A 15,444-nucleotide genomic window follows, 5' to 3' on the forward strand; every position below is an offset into this window, starting at 1 on the left:
GGCTTCTCGCGGCTCTCTCCCTGACTCCATCAGTACAGCCTCTCCCCAGATCCTTGCCTAATTCTGCCTGTTCTTTGCAGTACTCCTTGCCTGCGTGGAAGATGTCCTGCTCCAGCCTGTGTGCTCCTGTGTGTGGGGTGGCCGCCCCAGTCCCAGTGGCTGACAGTGCCAATGAGCCTTGCGTGCGGCAGTGCCCCGACTCCACGGTAGTGATCCAGCCCCCGGCCACGGTGCTCACCTTGCCCGGGCCCATCCTCAGCTCCTTCCCGCAGCATGCCGTGGTCGGCTCGGCAGGAGTCCCGGGTGTTGCAGGGGGCTTTGGCGGCACTTTTGGAGGCCGTGGTGGCTTTGGGGGCTACGGAGGCCTTGGGGGTTATGGTGGCCTTTTGGGCTATGGAGGCCTTGGGGGCTATGGAGGCCTCGGAGGCTATGGGGGCTATGGAGCCTTTGGGAGCTGCGGATACGGCGGCTGGCGTCGGGGCCACAGGTACCTCAGCGGCAACTGCGGGCCCTGCTAAGCCCACCTCTGGCTCCAGCCCCTGAAGAAGGAGAGCTCTGGAGCTGCCCTGGAACTTCCCCACCTGATGTTGCCATGAAAGGCTCCCCTTTAGAATCACTGGGCTTGAGAGCTTGGAGGCCTTGTGCCTTCATGGGGCCCCTCTGTCCTTCTCCTCGCTGCTTGAGCTTCGCTTCAGGACTCAATACCCCATGATGATGCAGCTAAGCACCAGACACCTCCTGTGGCAAGGCTGCTGCTCACCAGCGCTCTGCCTTCTGCAAGGGGTCAGGGGCTGCCTTTCTGCCATCTCCCTGCTCCCCTGGACCTGAAATAAAAGCTCTGTTGCACCTCATTCTGGACCCTGTCTTTTCTGTGACCCTTCCTCCATTCGCTTCTTTCTGTGAGGTTGGGGAGCTGCCACCGGGGAGTCCTCAGGGGGCCTGCAGGCACTCCCTCACCTCCTCCCCATGCCCTGCGCAGCACGGCCATTACAAGAGGGTCGCCACAGCCTCCCCAAGGGCAAAGGCCTGGTTAGAGTCAACTGGGAGGCCACGGGACAGAGGAAGGAGGCGGAGGGCCCCCCACCAGCCTTTCCTCCAGCCCCTCGGGTTTCCCTCCTCTTCCTCCCACATCTCCATGGAGCACTTGCACGCCTTTCCCCACCACTGGGCCAGAAGCTCTTCCCTGTATACACAGCTTGCCTGCTTGTAGCTGGTGGACACAGCTCTGCCCGGGTAGGACAGCAGTGCTCCACACAGCCCCATACTGCAGACATGCTGCCAGGCCACGGCTGCCCTTCCTCACACACCAGCACACCAAGCGACCTGCACGGCCAGGCCCCCAGAACACCTGGCCACAACGGCTGTGAGGAGGCACGACTGCTGCCTCCCACCACTCTGCCCTCACCCAGCATGCAGGGGATGCTATGTGAGGCAGCACCCAGTGGTTGGCTGGGGGTCCTAGCACTGGAGCCTGGGGAGTGGTGTGGATGGGCAGAAATGGAAAAGAGGTCCTCAAGCACAAGAGGAGACACACAAACTTCTGCGCAGGTGGTGGAGGAAAGCTGTGGCTGCTCGGACAGTTTGCTGCTGTTTTCCCCTTCCCCTGTCTTGACAATTACGGGTGATGCATGTTTTCTTGAGCCCCCAGCAGCGACCAATGTGCTGCCCCACTGCTCTTCTTGATTTCCCTGACAAGAATCGTCTCCACGAAAGACCACTGTGCAGAGCTAGGATCACACGATCGGAAGACTTTTGGGGAAGGAAGGGACATGAGGAGGGCACAGACACACACCTCCTACTCAAGTGCTCCGTGGATCTGGATGGCTGTGATGTGTTCATGGCTGTGAGGAGAACCTTGGGAAAACTTGGCTGTGTCTCCTTCACCCCTTCCCAGTGCCACCAGTTGCAGCTGGGCACATGAGCACAGTCAGCAGGTGGCAGGAGCCCTGACCATGCAGTGGCCGTCTCTCTGTCTCCCCAGACCTCCACGGGTGACCATAGAAAAGGCAATATAAAGAGGTCAAACATGCTGTGGTGGCTGTGCAAGACGTCTGTTTCTCTGTCGTGTTCTCAAAGAACATTGAGATTGAAAACATTGAGAACATTGCCATTCTTCCCGCTGAGAGAAGGGAGGAGGTTCAGGGGGCTGTCCTCTACAAGACCCACTGGGGACTCTGATCTTCAGTCGTAATGCCCTGCCCCAGCGGCCCAAAGGCCCCTTTAGCAAAGCCAGGAGTGCAGCCAGCGGCCCAACTGCCCCGGCTCTGAGGTTTGGGGGAAGTCTGGAAGAAGAAGGATGAAGAAATACCATGGGTCGAGAATGTGGTGCAATAGAGCTTTTATTGCAAGTCCAGGGGAGCAGGAAGATGGCAGAAAGGCAGCCCCAGGGCAGAGGCAGCCCCCAACTCCTTGCAAAAGGCAGAGAGAACGCGAGCAGCAGCCAGCCACAGGAACAGGCAGTTGGCTTTGGGCTGCATCACCCTGGGGGAGCAAGTCCTGAAGTGAAACTCAATTGGGACAGGAGAAAAAGGGAGCTAGGCCCCATGAAGGCATAGGGCCTCCAAGCTCTGGAGACCAGTGATGATGAAGGGGAGCCCTTCCTGCTGGTGTCATGTTGGGACGTTCCAGGGCAGCCCTGGAGCTCTCCTTCTTCAAGGGCTGGAGGCAGAGGTGGGCTTAACAGGGCCCGCAGTTGCCGCTGAGGTACCTGTGGCCCCGACGCCAGCCGCCGTATCCACAGCTCCCAAATGCTCCATAGCCCCCATAGCCTCCAAGGCCTCCATAGCTCCCAATGCCGCCATAACCCAAAAGGCCACCATAACCCCCAAGGCCTCCGTAGCCCCCAAAGCCACCACGGCCTCCAAAAGTGCCGCCGAAGCCCCCTGCCACACCCGGGACTCCCGCTGAGCCGACCACGGCATGCTGTGGGAAGGAGCTGAGGATGGGCCCGGGCAAGGTGAACACCGTGGCCGGGGGCTGGATCACCACGGTGGAGTCGGGGCACTGCTGCACGCAGGGCTCGTTGAAGCTGTCAGCCACTGGGACTGGGGCGGCCACCCCGCACACAGGGGCACACAGGCTGGAGCAGGACATCCTTCGATTTGCAGGCAAAACTGTGAGAGAAGGCAGAGCTGGGATCAGAACATCACCACATTGCAAATACCCTGTGGCTCTCCCGTTCTTGGAGCTTGTGCCCCAGGAAATGCTCTGCATCACATCAGGCAGTCAGAGCATAAAGACAATATTCATTTGGAAAGCTAGTGTAGACCACTTACTCCCCCTGACCCTTAGGACATAAGAAAAACCACATCATCCAAAGCACATGGAAAGAGACTGAGCACCCAAAGGATACAATTGCGTTGGGAAGCTCAGAGCACCATGCCTAAAAGTTTCAATATCCATCCTTTCCAGAGCTATGAAACACTACTGTCACAACCAAGCTTATACAACACTACAAAAAGAATGGTAGAACAAACACCAATAGATGCAATTGATGAAACGATTGCTGAGGAAAAGAAGAGGCACATAAGGCATGGACTTACCCAGGTGATCTGGTAAGAGACAAGTGGAGGAAGCAGGATAGAGGGCTGTGAAACCCTCAGCCCTTTTATACCTGTCCCAGACAGCCTGCAGCATTGAACAGAGGTGGAAGCCCCAGATATTCATGCAATAAAGACATCACAAATCATGACACGTGTGGAAACGCGGGGCAATTTTATCCCTCCCCATTGAGGACACTGAGGCTCAAATGTGCCCTGGGGAAGAGGAACGTGATGGAAGGGACAGGCCGTGACAGTCACATGAAAGGCCAGGTGCTGCTGAAGCTGACCTCACAGCACCAATAAACCCCAATGAGTTCCTAATCCCCTGGGCAGATCGGGCTTCACCTACAACACCAACATAGCCACAGCTCTCTGCTTGGCCTTCAGGAGAACTGGAGAGTAAGGAGTAGCACATGTCCCACAGGGCAGGGAGAAGGACAACGGTTAGGGATGCTCCTGAACTCCCACCCGAGTGCCTCGCAGCCCTTGCCTGTACAGGGAGATGGTGAGTGTTTGGGAGCTGCTGCAAGTGAGTGGGATGGCTTCATCCCTTCACCCAAACTTCCACCACCTCTGTTTACCAGCCCGTAAAAGGGAGGTAATGGCAGGCGTGCTGGCTGTGCACGGGATTGCAAAATGCTTCTTCAACCAATTGCCCATGACTCTTCCACATAGACAAAGTTTAGGATTAGGAAGAAATCAGGGTTTATTGGTGGTGTGAGGTCAGTTTCAGCAGTGGCTGGCTTTTCATGAAGTTATGTGTCGTGGCCTGTTCCTCCCATCGGCACCCTGTTCCCCAGAGAACGTTTGCATTTCAATGTCCCTGATGGGGAAGGATATAATTGCCCCACATCTCCAAGTGTGTCATGATTCATGCTGGCTTTATTGCCTGAAAATCTGGGACTTCAAACACCACCCCCTGCCTGATGATACAGGCTGTCTGGGACAGGTATAAAAGGGCTGAGGGCTTCGCAGCCCTCTATCCTGCTTCCTCCACTTGTCTCTAAACAGATCACCTGGTAAGTCGTGCTCTTGGAGGCTTCTCGCGGCTCTCTCCCTGACTCCATCAGTACAGCCTCTCCCCAGATCCTTGCCTAATTCTGCCTGTTCTTTGCAGTACTCCTTGCCTGCGTGGAAGATGTCCTGCTCCAGCCTGTGTGCTCCTGTGTGTGGGGTGGCCGCCCCAGTCCCAGTGGCTGACAGTGCCAATGAGCCTTGCGTGCGGCAGTGCCCCGACTCCACGGTAGTGATCCAGCCCCCGGCCACGGTGCTCACCTTGCCCGGGCCCATCCTCAGCTCCTTCCCGCAGCATGCCGTGGTCGGCTCGGCAGGAGTCCCGGGTGTTGCAGGGGGCTTTGGCGGCACTTTTGGAGGCCGTGGTGGCTTTGGGGGCTACGGAGGCCTTGGGGGTTATGGTGGCCTTTTGGGCTATGGAGGCCTTGGGGGCTATGGAGGCCTCGGAGGCTATGGGGGCTATGGAGCCTTTGGGAGCTGCGGATACGGCGGCTGGCGTCGGGGCCACAGGTACCTCAGCGGCAACTGCGGGCCCTGCTAAGCCCACCTCTGGCTCCAGCCCCTGAAGAAGGAGAGCTCTGGAGCTGCCCTGGAACTTCCCCACCTGATGTTGCCATGAAAGGCTCCCCTTTAGAATCACTGGGCTTGAGAGCTTGGAGGCCTTGTGCCTTCATGGGGCCCCTCTGTCCTTCTCCTCGCTGCTTGAGCTTCGCTTCAGGACTCAATACCCCATGATGATGCAGCTAAGCACCAGACACCTCCTGTGGCAAGGCTGCTGCTCACCAGCGCTCTGCCTTCTGCAAGGGGTCAGGGGCTGCCTTTCTGCCATCTCCCTGCTCCCCTGGACCTGAAATAAAAGCTCTGTTGCACCTCATTCTGGACCCTGTCTTTTCTGTGACCCTTCCTCCATTCGCTTCTTTCTGTGAGGTTGGGGAGCTGCCACCGGGGAGTCCTCAGGGGGCCTGCAGGCACTCCCTCACCTCCTCCCCATGCCCTGCGCAGCACGGCCATTACAAGAGGGTCGCCACAGCCTCCCCAAGGGCAAAGGCCTGGTTAGAGTCAACTGGGAGGCCACGGGACAGAGGAAGGAGGCGGAGGGCCCCCCACCAGCCTTTCCTCCAGCCCCTCGGGTTTCCCTCCTCTTCCTCCCACATCTCCATGGAGCACTTGCACGCCTTTCCCCACCACTGGGCCAGAAGCTCTTCCCTGTATACACAGCTTGCCTGCTTGTAGCTGGTGGACACAGCTCTGCCCGGGTAGGACAGCAGTGCTCCACACAGCCCCATACTGCAGACATGCTGCCAGGCCACGGCTGCCCTTCCTCACACACCAGCACACCAAGCGACCTGCACGGCCAGGCCCCCAGAACACCTGGCCACAACGGCTGTGAGGAGGCACGACTGCTGCCTCCCACCACTCTGCCCTCACCCAGCATGCAGGGGATGCTATGTGAGGCAGCACCCAGTGGTTGGCTGGGGGTCCTAGCACTGGAGCCTGGGGAGTGGTGTGGATGGGCAGAAATGGAAAAGAGGTCCTCAAGCACAAGAGGAGACACACAAACTTCTGCGCAGGTGGTGGAGGAAAGCTGTGGCTGCTCGGACAGTTTGCTGCTGTTTTCCCCTTCCCCTGTCTTGACAATTACGGGTGATGCATGTTTTCTTGAGCCCCCAGCAGCGACCAATGTGCTGCCCCACTGCTCTTCTTGATTTCCCTGACAAGAATCGTCTCCACGAAAGACCACTGTGCAGAGCTAGGATCACACGATCGGAAGACTTTTGGGGAAGGAAGGGACATGAGGAGGGCACAGACACACACCTCCTACTCAAGTGCTCCGTGGATCTGGATGGCTGTGATGTGTTCATGGCTGTGAGGAGAACCTTGGGAAAACTTGGCTGTGTCTCCTTCACCCCTTCCCAGTGCCACCAGTTGCAGCTGGGCACATGAGCACAGTCAGCAGGTGGCAGGAGCCCTGACCATGCAGTGGCCGTCTCTCTGTCTCCCCAGACCTCCACGGGTGACCATAGAAAAGGCAATATAAAGAGGTCAAACATGCTGTGGTGGCTGTGCAAGACGTCTGTTTCTCTGTCGTGTTCTCAAAGAACATTGAGATTGAAAACATTGAGAACATTGCCATTCTTCCCGCTGAGAGAAGGGAGGAGGTTCAGGGGGCTGTCCTCTACAAGACCCACTGGGGACTCTGATCTTCAGTCGTAATGCCCTGCCCCAGCGGCCCAAAGGCCCCTTTAGCAAAGCCAGGAGTGCAGCCAGCGGCCCAACTGCCCCGGCTCTGAGGTTTGGGGGAAGTCTGGAAGAAGAAGGATGAAGAAATACCATGGGTCGAGAATGTGGTGCAATAGAGCTTTTATTGCAAGTCCAGGGGAGCAGGAAGATGGCAGAAAGGCAGCCCCAGGGCAGAGGCAGCCCCCAACTCCTTGCAAAAGGCAGAGAGAACGCGAGCAGCAGCCAGCCACAGGAACAGGCAGTTGGCTTTGGGCTGCATCACCCTGGGGGAGCAAGTCCTGAAGTGAAACTCAATTGGGACAGGAGAAAAAGGGAGCTAGGCCCCATGAAGGCATAGGGCCTCCAAGCTCTGGAGACCAGTGATGATGAAGGGGAGCCCTTCCTGCTGGTGTCATGTTGGGACGTTCCAGGGCAGCCCTGGAGCTCTCCTTCTTCAAGGGCTGGAGGCAGAGGTGGGCTTAACAGGGCCCGCAGTTGCCGCTGAGGTACCTGTGGCCCCGACGCCAGCCGCCGTATCCACAGCTCCCAAATGCTCCATAGCCCCCATAGCCTCCAAGGCCTCCATAGCTCCCAATGCCGCCATAACCCAAAAGGCCACCATAACCCCCAAGGCCTCCGTAGCCCAAAAGGCCACCATAGCCCCCAAGGCCTCCATAGCCCCCAAAGCCACCACGGCCTCCAAAAGTGCCGCCGAAGCCCCCTGCCACACCCGGGACTCCCGCTGAGCCCACCACGGCATGCTGTGGGAAGGAGCTGAGGATGGGCCCGGGCAAGGTGAGCACCGTGGCCGGGGGCTGGATCACCACGGTGGAGTCAGGGCACTGCTGCACGCAGGGCTCGTTGAAGCTGTCAGCCACTGGGGCCGGGGCGGCCACCCCGCACACAGGAGCACACAGGCTGGAGCAGGACATCTTCCACGCAGGCAAGGAGTACTGCAAAGAACAGGCAGAATTAGGTAAGGATCTGGGGAGAGGCTGTACTGATGGAGTCAGGGAGAGAGCCGCGAGAAGCCTCCAAGAGCATGACTTACCAGGTGATCTGTTTAGAGACAAGTGGAAGAAGCAGGATAGAGGGCTGCAAAGACCTCAGCCTTTTTATACCTGTCCCAGACAGCCTGCGGCATCAAACATAAGTGGAAGCCCCAGATATTCATGCAAGAAAGCTGACAACCTTCATGACACAGGTGATGATGTGGGGCAATTATATCCCTCCCCACTGGGGACATGGAGGCGCAAATGTGCCCTGGGAAACAGGGAGGTGATGGCAGGGACAGACCATGACACTCACCTACATGAAAGGCCAGCAGCTGCTGAACCTGACCTCACAGCACCAATAAACCCCAATGAATTCCTAATCCCCCAGGCGCATTGGGCTTCACCCGCAATGCCAACACAGCCACAGCTCTTTGCTTGGTCTTCAGGTGAATTGGAGATCAAGGAGTACCCCTTTTCCCACAGAGCATGGAGAAGGGCAATGGTTAGGGATGCTCCTGAACTCCCACCCAAGTGTCTTGCAGCCCTTGCCTGTACAGGGTGATGGCGAGTGTTTGGAAGCTTCTGCAAGTGGGTGGGATGGCTTCATCCCTTTACCCAAACTTCCACCACCTCTGTTTACCAGCCCGTAAAAAGGAGGTAATGGCAGGCATGCAGGCTGTGCGCAGGGTTGCAAAGTGCTTCTTCGGCAAAATACCCGTGATTGTTCCACATAGGAAATGTTTAGGATTAGGAATTCATTGGGGTTTATTGGCGTTCTGAGATCAGCTTCAGCAGCTGCTGGCCTTTCATGTAGGTGAGTGTCATGGTCTGTCCCTGCCATCACCTCCCTGTTTCCCAGGGCACGTTTGCGCCTCCATGTCCCCAGTGGGGAGCGATGTAATTACCCCACATCACCACCTGTGTCATGAAGGGTGTAAGCTTTACTGCATGAGTATCTGGGGCTTCCACTTATGTTTGATGCCAGGGGCTGTCTGGGACAGGTATAAAAGGGCTGAGGGCTTTGCAGCCCTCTATCCTGCTTCCTCCACTTGTCTCTAAACAGATCACCTGGTAAGTCGTGCTCTTGGAGGCTTCTCGGGGCTCTCTCCCTGACTCCATCAATACAGCCTCTCCCCAGACCCTTACCTAATTCTGCCTGTTCTTCGCAGTACTCCTTGCCTGCGTGGAAGATGTCCTGCTCCAGCCTGTGTGCTCCTGTGTGTGGGGTGGCCGCCCCAGTCCCAGTGGCTGACAGTGCCAATGAGCCTTGCGTGCGGCAGTGCCCCGACTCCACGGTAGTGATCCAGCCCCCGGCCACGGTGCTCACCTTGCCCGGGCCCATCCTCAGCTCCTTCCCGCAGCATGCCGTGGTCGGCTCGGCAGGAGTCCCGGGTGTTGCAGGGGGCTTAGGCGGCACTTTTGGAGGCCGTGGTGGCTTTGGGGGCTATGGAGGCCTTGGGGGCTATGGTGGCCTTTTGGGCTATGGAGGCCTTGGGGGCTATGGAGGCCTCGGAGGCTATGGGGGCTATGGAGCCTTTGGGAGCTGCGGATACGGCGGCTGGCGTCGGGGCCACAGGTACCTCAGCGGCAACTGCGGGCCCTGCTAAGCCCACCTCTGGCTCCAGCCCCTGAAGAAGGAGAGCTCTGGAGCTGCCCTGGAACTTCCCCACCTGATGTTGCCATGAAAGGCTCCCCTTTAGAATCACTGGGCTTGAGAGCTTGGAGGCCTTGTGCCTTCATGGGGCCCCTCTGTCCTTCTCCTCGCTGCTTGAGCTTCGCTTCAGGACTCAATACCCCATGATGATGCAGCTAAGCACCAGACACCTCCTGTGGCAAGGCTGCTGCTCACCAGCGCTCTGCCTTCTGCAAGGGGTCAGGGGCTGCCTTTCTGCCATCTCCCTGCTCCCCTGGACCTGAAATAAAAGCTCTGTTGCACCTCATTCTGGACCCTGTCTTTTCTGTGACCCTTCCTCCATTCGCTTCTTTCTGTGAGGTTGGGGAGCTGCCACCGGGGAGTCCTCAGGGGGCCTGCAGGCACTCCCTCACCTCCTCCCCATGCCCTGCGCAGCACGGCCATTACAAGAGGGTCGCCACAGCCTCCCCAAGGGCAAAGGCCTGGTTAGAGTCAACTGGGAGGCCACGGGACAGAGGAAGGAGGCGGAGGGCCCCCCACCAGCCTTTCCTCCAGCCCCTCGGGTTTCCCTCCTCTTCCTCCCACATCTCCATGGAGCACTTGCACGCCTTTCCCCACCACTGGGCCAGAAGCTCTTCCCTGTATACACAGCTTGCCTGCTTGTAGCTGGTGGACACAGCTCTGCCCGGGTAGGACAGCAGTGCTCCACACAGCCCCATACTGCAGACATGCTGCCAGGCCACGGCTGCCCTTCCTCACACACCAGCACACCAAGCGACCTGCACGGCCAGGCCCCCAGAACACCTGGCCACAACGGCTGTGAGGAGGCACGACTGCTGCCTCCCACCACTCTGCCCTCACCCAGCATGCAGGGGATGCTATGTGAGGCAGCACCCAGTGGTTGGCTGGGGGTCCTAGCACTGGAGCCTGGGGAGTGGTGTGGATGGGCAGAAATGGAAAAGAGGTCCTCAAGCACAAGAGGAGACACACAAACTTCTGCGCAGGTGGTGGAGGAAAGCTGTGGCTGCTCGGACAGTTTGCTGCTGTTTTCCCCTTCTCCTGTCTTGACAATTACGGGTGATGCATGTTTTCTTGAGCCCCCAGCAGCGACCAATGTGCTGCCCCACTGCTCTTCTTGATTTCCCTGACAAGAATCGTCTCCACGAAAGACCACTGTGCAGAGCTAGGATCACACGATCGGAAGACTTTTGGGGAAGGAAGGGACATGAGGAGGGCACAGACACACACCTCCTACTCAAGTGCTCCGTGGATCTGGATGGCTGTGATGTGTTCATGGCTGTGAGGAGAACCTTGGGAAAACTTGGCTGTGTCTCCTTCACCCCTTCCCAGTGCCACCAGTTGCAGCTGGGCACATGAGCACAGTCAGCAGGTGGCAGGAGCCCTGACCATGCAGTGGCCGTCTCTCTGTCTCCCCAGACCTCCACGGGTGACCATAGAAAAGGCAATATAAAGAGGTCAAACATGCTGTGGTGGCTGTGCAAGACGTCTGTTTCTCTGTCGTGTTCTCAAAGAACATTGAGATTGAAAACATTGAGAACATTGCCATTCTTCCCGCTGAGAGAAGGGAGGAGGTTCAGGGGGCTGTCCCCTACAAGACCCACTGGGGACTCTGATCTTCAGTCGTAATGCCCTGCCCCAGCGGCCCAAAGGCCCCTTTAGCAAAGCCAGGAGTGCAGCCAGCGGCCCAACTGCCCCGGCTCTGAGGTTTGGGGGAAGTCTGGAAGAAGAAGGATGAAGAAATACCATGGGTCGAGAATGTGGTGCAATAGAGCTTTTATTGCAAGTCCAGGGGAGCAGGAAGATGGCAGAAAGGCAGCCCCAGGGCAGAGGCAGCCCCCAACTCCTTGCAAAAGGCAGAGAGAACGCGAGCAGCAGCCAGCCACAGGAACAGGCAGTTGGCTTTGGGCTGCATCACCCTGGGGGAGCAAGTCCTGAAGTGAAACTCAATTGGGACAGGAGAAAAAGGGAGGTAGGCCCCATGAAGGCATAGGGCCTCCAAGCTCTGGAGACCAGTGATGATGAAGGGGAGCCCTTCCTGCTGGTGTCATGTTGGGACGTTCCAGGGCAGCCCTGGAGCTCTCCTTCTTCAAGGGCTGGAGGCAGAGGTGGGCTTAACAGGGCCCGCAGTTGCCGCTGAGGTACCTGTGGCCCCGACGCCAGCCGCCGTATCCACAGCTCCCAAATGCTCCATAGCCCCCATAGCCTCCAAGGCCTCCATAGCTCCCAATGCCGCCATAACCCAAAAGGCCACCATAACCCCCAAGGCCTCCGTAGCCCCCAAAGCCACCACGGCCTCCAAAAGTGCCGCCGAAGCCCCCTGCCACACCCGGGACTCCCGCTGAGCCGACCACGGCATGCTGTGGGAAGGAGCTGAGGATGGGCCCGGGCAAGGTGAACACCGTGGCCGGGGGCTGGATCACCACGGTGGAGTCGGGGCACTGCTGCACGCAGGGCTCGTTGAAGCTGTCAGCCACTGGGACTGGGGCGGCCACCCCGCACACAGGGGCACACAGGCTGGAGCAGGACATCCTTCGATTTGCAGGCAAAACTGTGAGAGAAGGCAGAGCTGGGATCAGAACATCACCACATTGCAAATACCCTGTGGCTCTCCCGTTCTTGGAGCTTGTGCCCCAGGAAATGCTCTGCATCACATCAGGCAGTCAGAGCATAAAGACAATATTCATTTGGAAAGCTAGTGTAGACCACTTACTCCCCCTGACCCTTAGGACATAAGAAAAACCACATCATCCAAAGCACATGGAAAGAGACTGAGCACCCAAAGGATACAATTGCGTTGGGAAGCTCAGAGCACCATGCCTAAAAGTTTCAATATCCATCCTTTCCAGAGCTATGAAACACTACTGTCACAACCAAGCTTATACAACACTACAAAAAGAATGGTAGAACAAACACCAATAGATGCAATTGATGAAACGATTGCTGAGGAAAAGAAGAGGCACATAAGGCATGGACTTACCCAGGTGATCTGGTAAGAGACAAGTGGAGGAAGCAGGATAGAGGGCTGTGAAACCCTCAGCCCCTTTATACCTGTCCCAGACAGCCTGCAGCATTGAACAGAGGTGGAAGCCCCAGATATTCATGCAATAAAGACATCACAAATCATGACACGTGTGGAAACGCGGGGCAATTTTATCCCTCCCCATTGAGGACACTGAGGCTCAAATGTGCCCTGGGGAAGAGGAACGTGATGGAAGGGACAGGCCGTGACAGTCACATGAAAGGCCAGGTGCTGCTGAAGCTGACCTCACAGCACCAATAAACCCCAATGAGTTCCTAATCCCCTGGGCAGATCGGGCTTCACCTACAACACCAACATAGCCACAGCTCTCTGCTTGGCCTTCAGGAGAACTGGAGAGTAAGGAGTAGCACATGTCCCACAGGGCAGGGAGAAGGACAATGGTTAGGGATGCTCCTGAACTCCCACCCGAGTGCCTCGCAGCCCTTGCCTGTACAGGGAGATGGTGAGTGTTTGGGAGCTGCTGCAAGTGAGTGGGATGGCTTCATCCCTTCACCCAAACTTCCACCACCTCTGTTTACCAGCCCGTAAAAGGGAGGTAATGGCAGGCGTGCTGGCTGTGCACGGGATTGCAAAATGCTTCTTCAACCAATTGCCCATGACTCTTCCACATAGACAAAGTTTAGGATTAGGAAGAAATCAGGGTTTATTGGTGGTGTGAGGTCAGTTTCAGCAGTGGCTGGCTTTTCATGAAGTTATGTGTCGTGGCCTGTTCCTCCCATCGGCACCCTGTTCCCCAGAGAACGTTTGCATTTCAATGTCCCTGATGGGGAAGGATATAATTGCCCCACATCTCCAAGTGTGTCATGATTCATGCTGGCTTTATTGCCTGAAAATCTGGGACTTCAAACACCACCCCCTGCCTGATGATACAGGCTGTCTGGGACAGGTATAAAAGGGCTGAGGGCTTTGCAGCCCTCTATCCTGCTTCCTCCACTTGTCTCTAAACAGATCACCTGGTAAGTCGTGCTCTTGGAGGCTTCTCGCGGCTCTCTCCCTGACTCCATCAGTACAGCCTCTCCCCAGATCCTTGCCTAATTCTGCCTGTTCTTTGCAGTACTCCTTGCCTGCGTGGAAGATGTCCTGCTCCAGCCTGTGTGCTCCTGTGTGTGGGGTGGCCGCCCCAGTCCCAGTGGCTGACAGTGCCAATGAGCCTTGCGTGCGGCAGTGCCCTGACTCCACGGTAGTGATCCAGCCCCCGGCCACGGTGCTCACCTTGCCCGGGCCCATCCTCAGCTCCTTCCCGCAGCATGCCGTGGTCGGCTCGGCAGGAGTCCCGGGTGTTGCAGGGGGCTTTGGCGGCACTTTTGGAGGCCGTGGTGGCTTTGGGGGCTATGGAGGCCTTGGGGGTTATGGTGGCCTTTTGGGCTATGGAGGCCTTGGGGGCTATGGAGGCCTTGGAGGCTATGGGGGCTATGGAGCCTTTGGGAGCTGCGGATACGGAGGCTGGCGTCGGGGCCACAGGTACCTCAGCGGCAACTGCGGGCCCTGCTAAGCCCACCTCTGGCTCCAGCCCCTGAAGAAGGAGAGCTCTGGAGCTGCCCTGGAACTTCCCCACCTGATGTTGCCATGAAAGGCTCCCCTTTAGAATCACTGGGCTTGAGAGCTTGGAGGCCTTGTGCCTTCATGGGGCCCTTCTGTCCTTCTCCTCGCTGCTTGAGCTTCGCTTCAGGACTCAATACCCCATGATGATGCAGCTAAGCACCAGACACCTCCTGTGGCAAGGCTGCTGCTCACCAGCGCTCTGCCTTCTGCAAGGGGTCAGGGGCTGCCTTTCTGCCATCTCCCTGCTCCCCTGGACCTGAAATAAAAGCTCTGTTGCACCTCATTCTGGACCCTGTCTTTTCTGTGACCCTTCCTCCATTCGCTTCTTTCTGTGAGGTTGGGGAGCTGCCACCGGGGAGTCCTCAGGGGGCCTGCAGGCACTCCCTCACCTCCTCCCCATGCCCTGCACAGCACGGCCATTACAAGAGGGTCGCCACAGCCTCCCCAAGGGCAAAGGCCTGGTTAGAGTCAACTGGGAGGCCACGGGACAGAGGAAGGAGGCGGAGGGCCCCCCACCAGCCTTTCCTCCAGCCCCTCGGGTTTCCCTCCTCTTCCTCCCACATCTCCATGGAGCACTTGCACGCCTTTCCCCACCACTGGGCCAGAAGCTCTTCCCTGTATACACAGCTTGCCTGCTTGTAGCTGGTGGACACAGCTCTGCCCGGGTAGGACAGCAGTGCTCCACACAGCCCCATACTGCAGACATGCTGCCAGGCCACGGCTGCCCTTCCTCACACACCAGCACACCAAGCGACCTGCACGGCCAGGCCCCCAGAACACCTGGCCACAACGGCTGTGAGGAGGCACGACTGCTGCCTCCCACCACTCTGCCCTCACCCAGCATGCAGGGGATGCTATGTGAGGCAGCACCCAGTGGTTGGCTGGGGGTCCTAGCACTGGAGCCTGGGGAGTGGTGTGGATGGGCAGAAATGGAAAAGAGGTCCTCAAGCACAAGAGGAGACACACAAACTTCTGCGCAGGTGGTGGAGGAAAGCTGTGGCTGCTCGGACAGTTTGCTGCTGTTTTCCCCTTCCCCTGTCTTGACAATTACGGGTGATGCATGTTTTCTTGAGCCCCCAGCAGCGACCAATGTGCTGCCCCACTGCTCTTCTTGATTTCCCTGACAAGAATCGTCTCCACGAAAGACCACTGTGCAGAGCTAGGATCACACGATCGGAAGACTTTTGGGGAAGGAAGGGACATGAGGAGGGCACAGACACACACCTCCTACTCAAGTGCTCCGTGGATCTGGATGGCTGTGATGTGTTCATGGCTGTGAGGAGAACCTTGGGAAAACTTGGCTGTGTCTCCTTCACCCCTTCCCAGTGCCACCAGTTGCAGCTGGGCACATGAGCACAGTCAGCAGGTGGCAGGAGCCCTGACCATGCAGTGGCCGTCTCCCTGTCTCCCCAGACCTCCACGGGTGACCATAGAAAA

At 57.7% G+C, this 15,444-nt stretch overlaps 6 protein-coding genes across 6 annotated transcripts; 4 read left to right on the forward strand and 2 right to left on the reverse strand.

Annotated features, from left to right (window-relative positions):
* Nucleotides 1–96: 96 nt before the first annotated feature.
* LOC310887473 (uncharacterized protein) lies at nt 97–2,675 on the forward strand. Its single transcript, XM_083813460.1, has one exon. It carries the CDS (start codon nt 102–104, stop codon nt 516–518), a length of 417 nt encoding a protein of 138 aa, XP_083669586.1. The 5' UTR covers nt 97–101; the 3' UTR covers nt 519–2,675.
* A 282-nt stretch (nt 2,676–2,957) lies between these two features.
* On the forward strand, nt 2,958–5,910 carry LOC310887474 (uncharacterized protein). Its single transcript, XM_083813461.1, has one exon. It carries the CDS (start codon nt 4,681–4,683, stop codon nt 5,095–5,097), a length of 417 nt encoding a protein of 138 aa, XP_083669587.1. The 5' UTR covers nt 2,958–4,680; the 3' UTR covers nt 5,098–5,910.
* A 452-nt stretch (nt 5,911–6,362) lies between these two features.
* Nucleotides 6,363–7,993, reverse strand: LOC310887457 (uncharacterized protein). Its single transcript, XM_083813442.1, has one exon. It carries the CDS (start codon nt 7,706–7,708, stop codon nt 7,256–7,258), a length of 453 nt encoding a protein of 150 aa, XP_083669568.1. The 5' UTR covers nt 7,709–7,993; the 3' UTR covers nt 6,363–7,255.
* A 711-nt stretch (nt 7,994–8,704) lies between these two features.
* LOC310887483 (uncharacterized protein) lies at nt 8,705–10,954 on the forward strand. Its single transcript, XM_083813470.1, has one exon. It carries the CDS (start codon nt 8,962–8,964, stop codon nt 9,376–9,378), a length of 417 nt encoding a protein of 138 aa, XP_083669596.1. The 5' UTR covers nt 8,705–8,961; the 3' UTR covers nt 9,379–10,954.
* Nucleotides 10,955–11,419: 465 nt separating this feature from the next.
* Nucleotides 11,420–12,450, reverse strand: LOC310887442 (uncharacterized protein). The gene has a single exon (XM_083813422.1). The coding sequence runs from the start codon at nt 12,071–12,073 to the stop codon at nt 11,537–11,539; it is 537 nt and encodes a 178-aa protein (XP_083669548.1). The 5' UTR covers nt 12,074–12,450; the 3' UTR covers nt 11,420–11,536.
* Nucleotides 12,451–12,567: 117 nt separating this feature from the next.
* Nucleotides 12,568–15,267, forward strand: LOC310887476 (uncharacterized protein). The gene has a single exon (XM_083813463.1). It carries the CDS (start codon nt 13,541–13,543, stop codon nt 13,955–13,957), a length of 417 nt encoding a protein of 138 aa, XP_083669589.1. The 5' UTR covers nt 12,568–13,540; the 3' UTR covers nt 13,958–15,267.
* Nucleotides 15,268–15,444: the final 177 nt, after the last annotated feature.

The sequence above is a fragment of the Anser anser genome (assembly GCF_964211835.1).
Source record: "Anser anser genome assembly, chromosome: 28".
Taxonomy (NCBI): domain Eukaryota; kingdom Metazoa; phylum Chordata; class Aves; order Anseriformes; family Anatidae; genus Anser; species Anser anser.

Bases quoted from the DNA above. Each gene is read 5' to 3' on its own strand.
- LOC310887473 (XM_083813460.1), top strand. From the start codon at position 102: ATGTCCTGCTCCAGCCTGTGTGCTCCTGTGTGTGGGGTGGCCGCCCCA.
- LOC310887474 (XM_083813461.1), top strand. From the start codon at position 4,681: ATGTCCTGCTCCAGCCTGTGTGCTCCTGTGTGTGGGGTGGCCGCCCCA.
- LOC310887457 (XM_083813442.1), bottom strand. From the start codon at position 7,708: ATGTCCTGCTCCAGCCTGTGTGCTCCTGTGTGCGGGGTGGCCGCCCCG.
- LOC310887483 (XM_083813470.1), top strand. From the start codon at position 8,962: ATGTCCTGCTCCAGCCTGTGTGCTCCTGTGTGTGGGGTGGCCGCCCCA.
- LOC310887442 (XM_083813422.1), bottom strand. From the start codon at position 12,073: ATGCAGAGCATTTCCTGGGGCACAAGCTCCAAGAACGGGAGAGCCACA.
- LOC310887476 (XM_083813463.1), top strand. From the start codon at position 13,541: ATGTCCTGCTCCAGCCTGTGTGCTCCTGTGTGTGGGGTGGCCGCCCCA.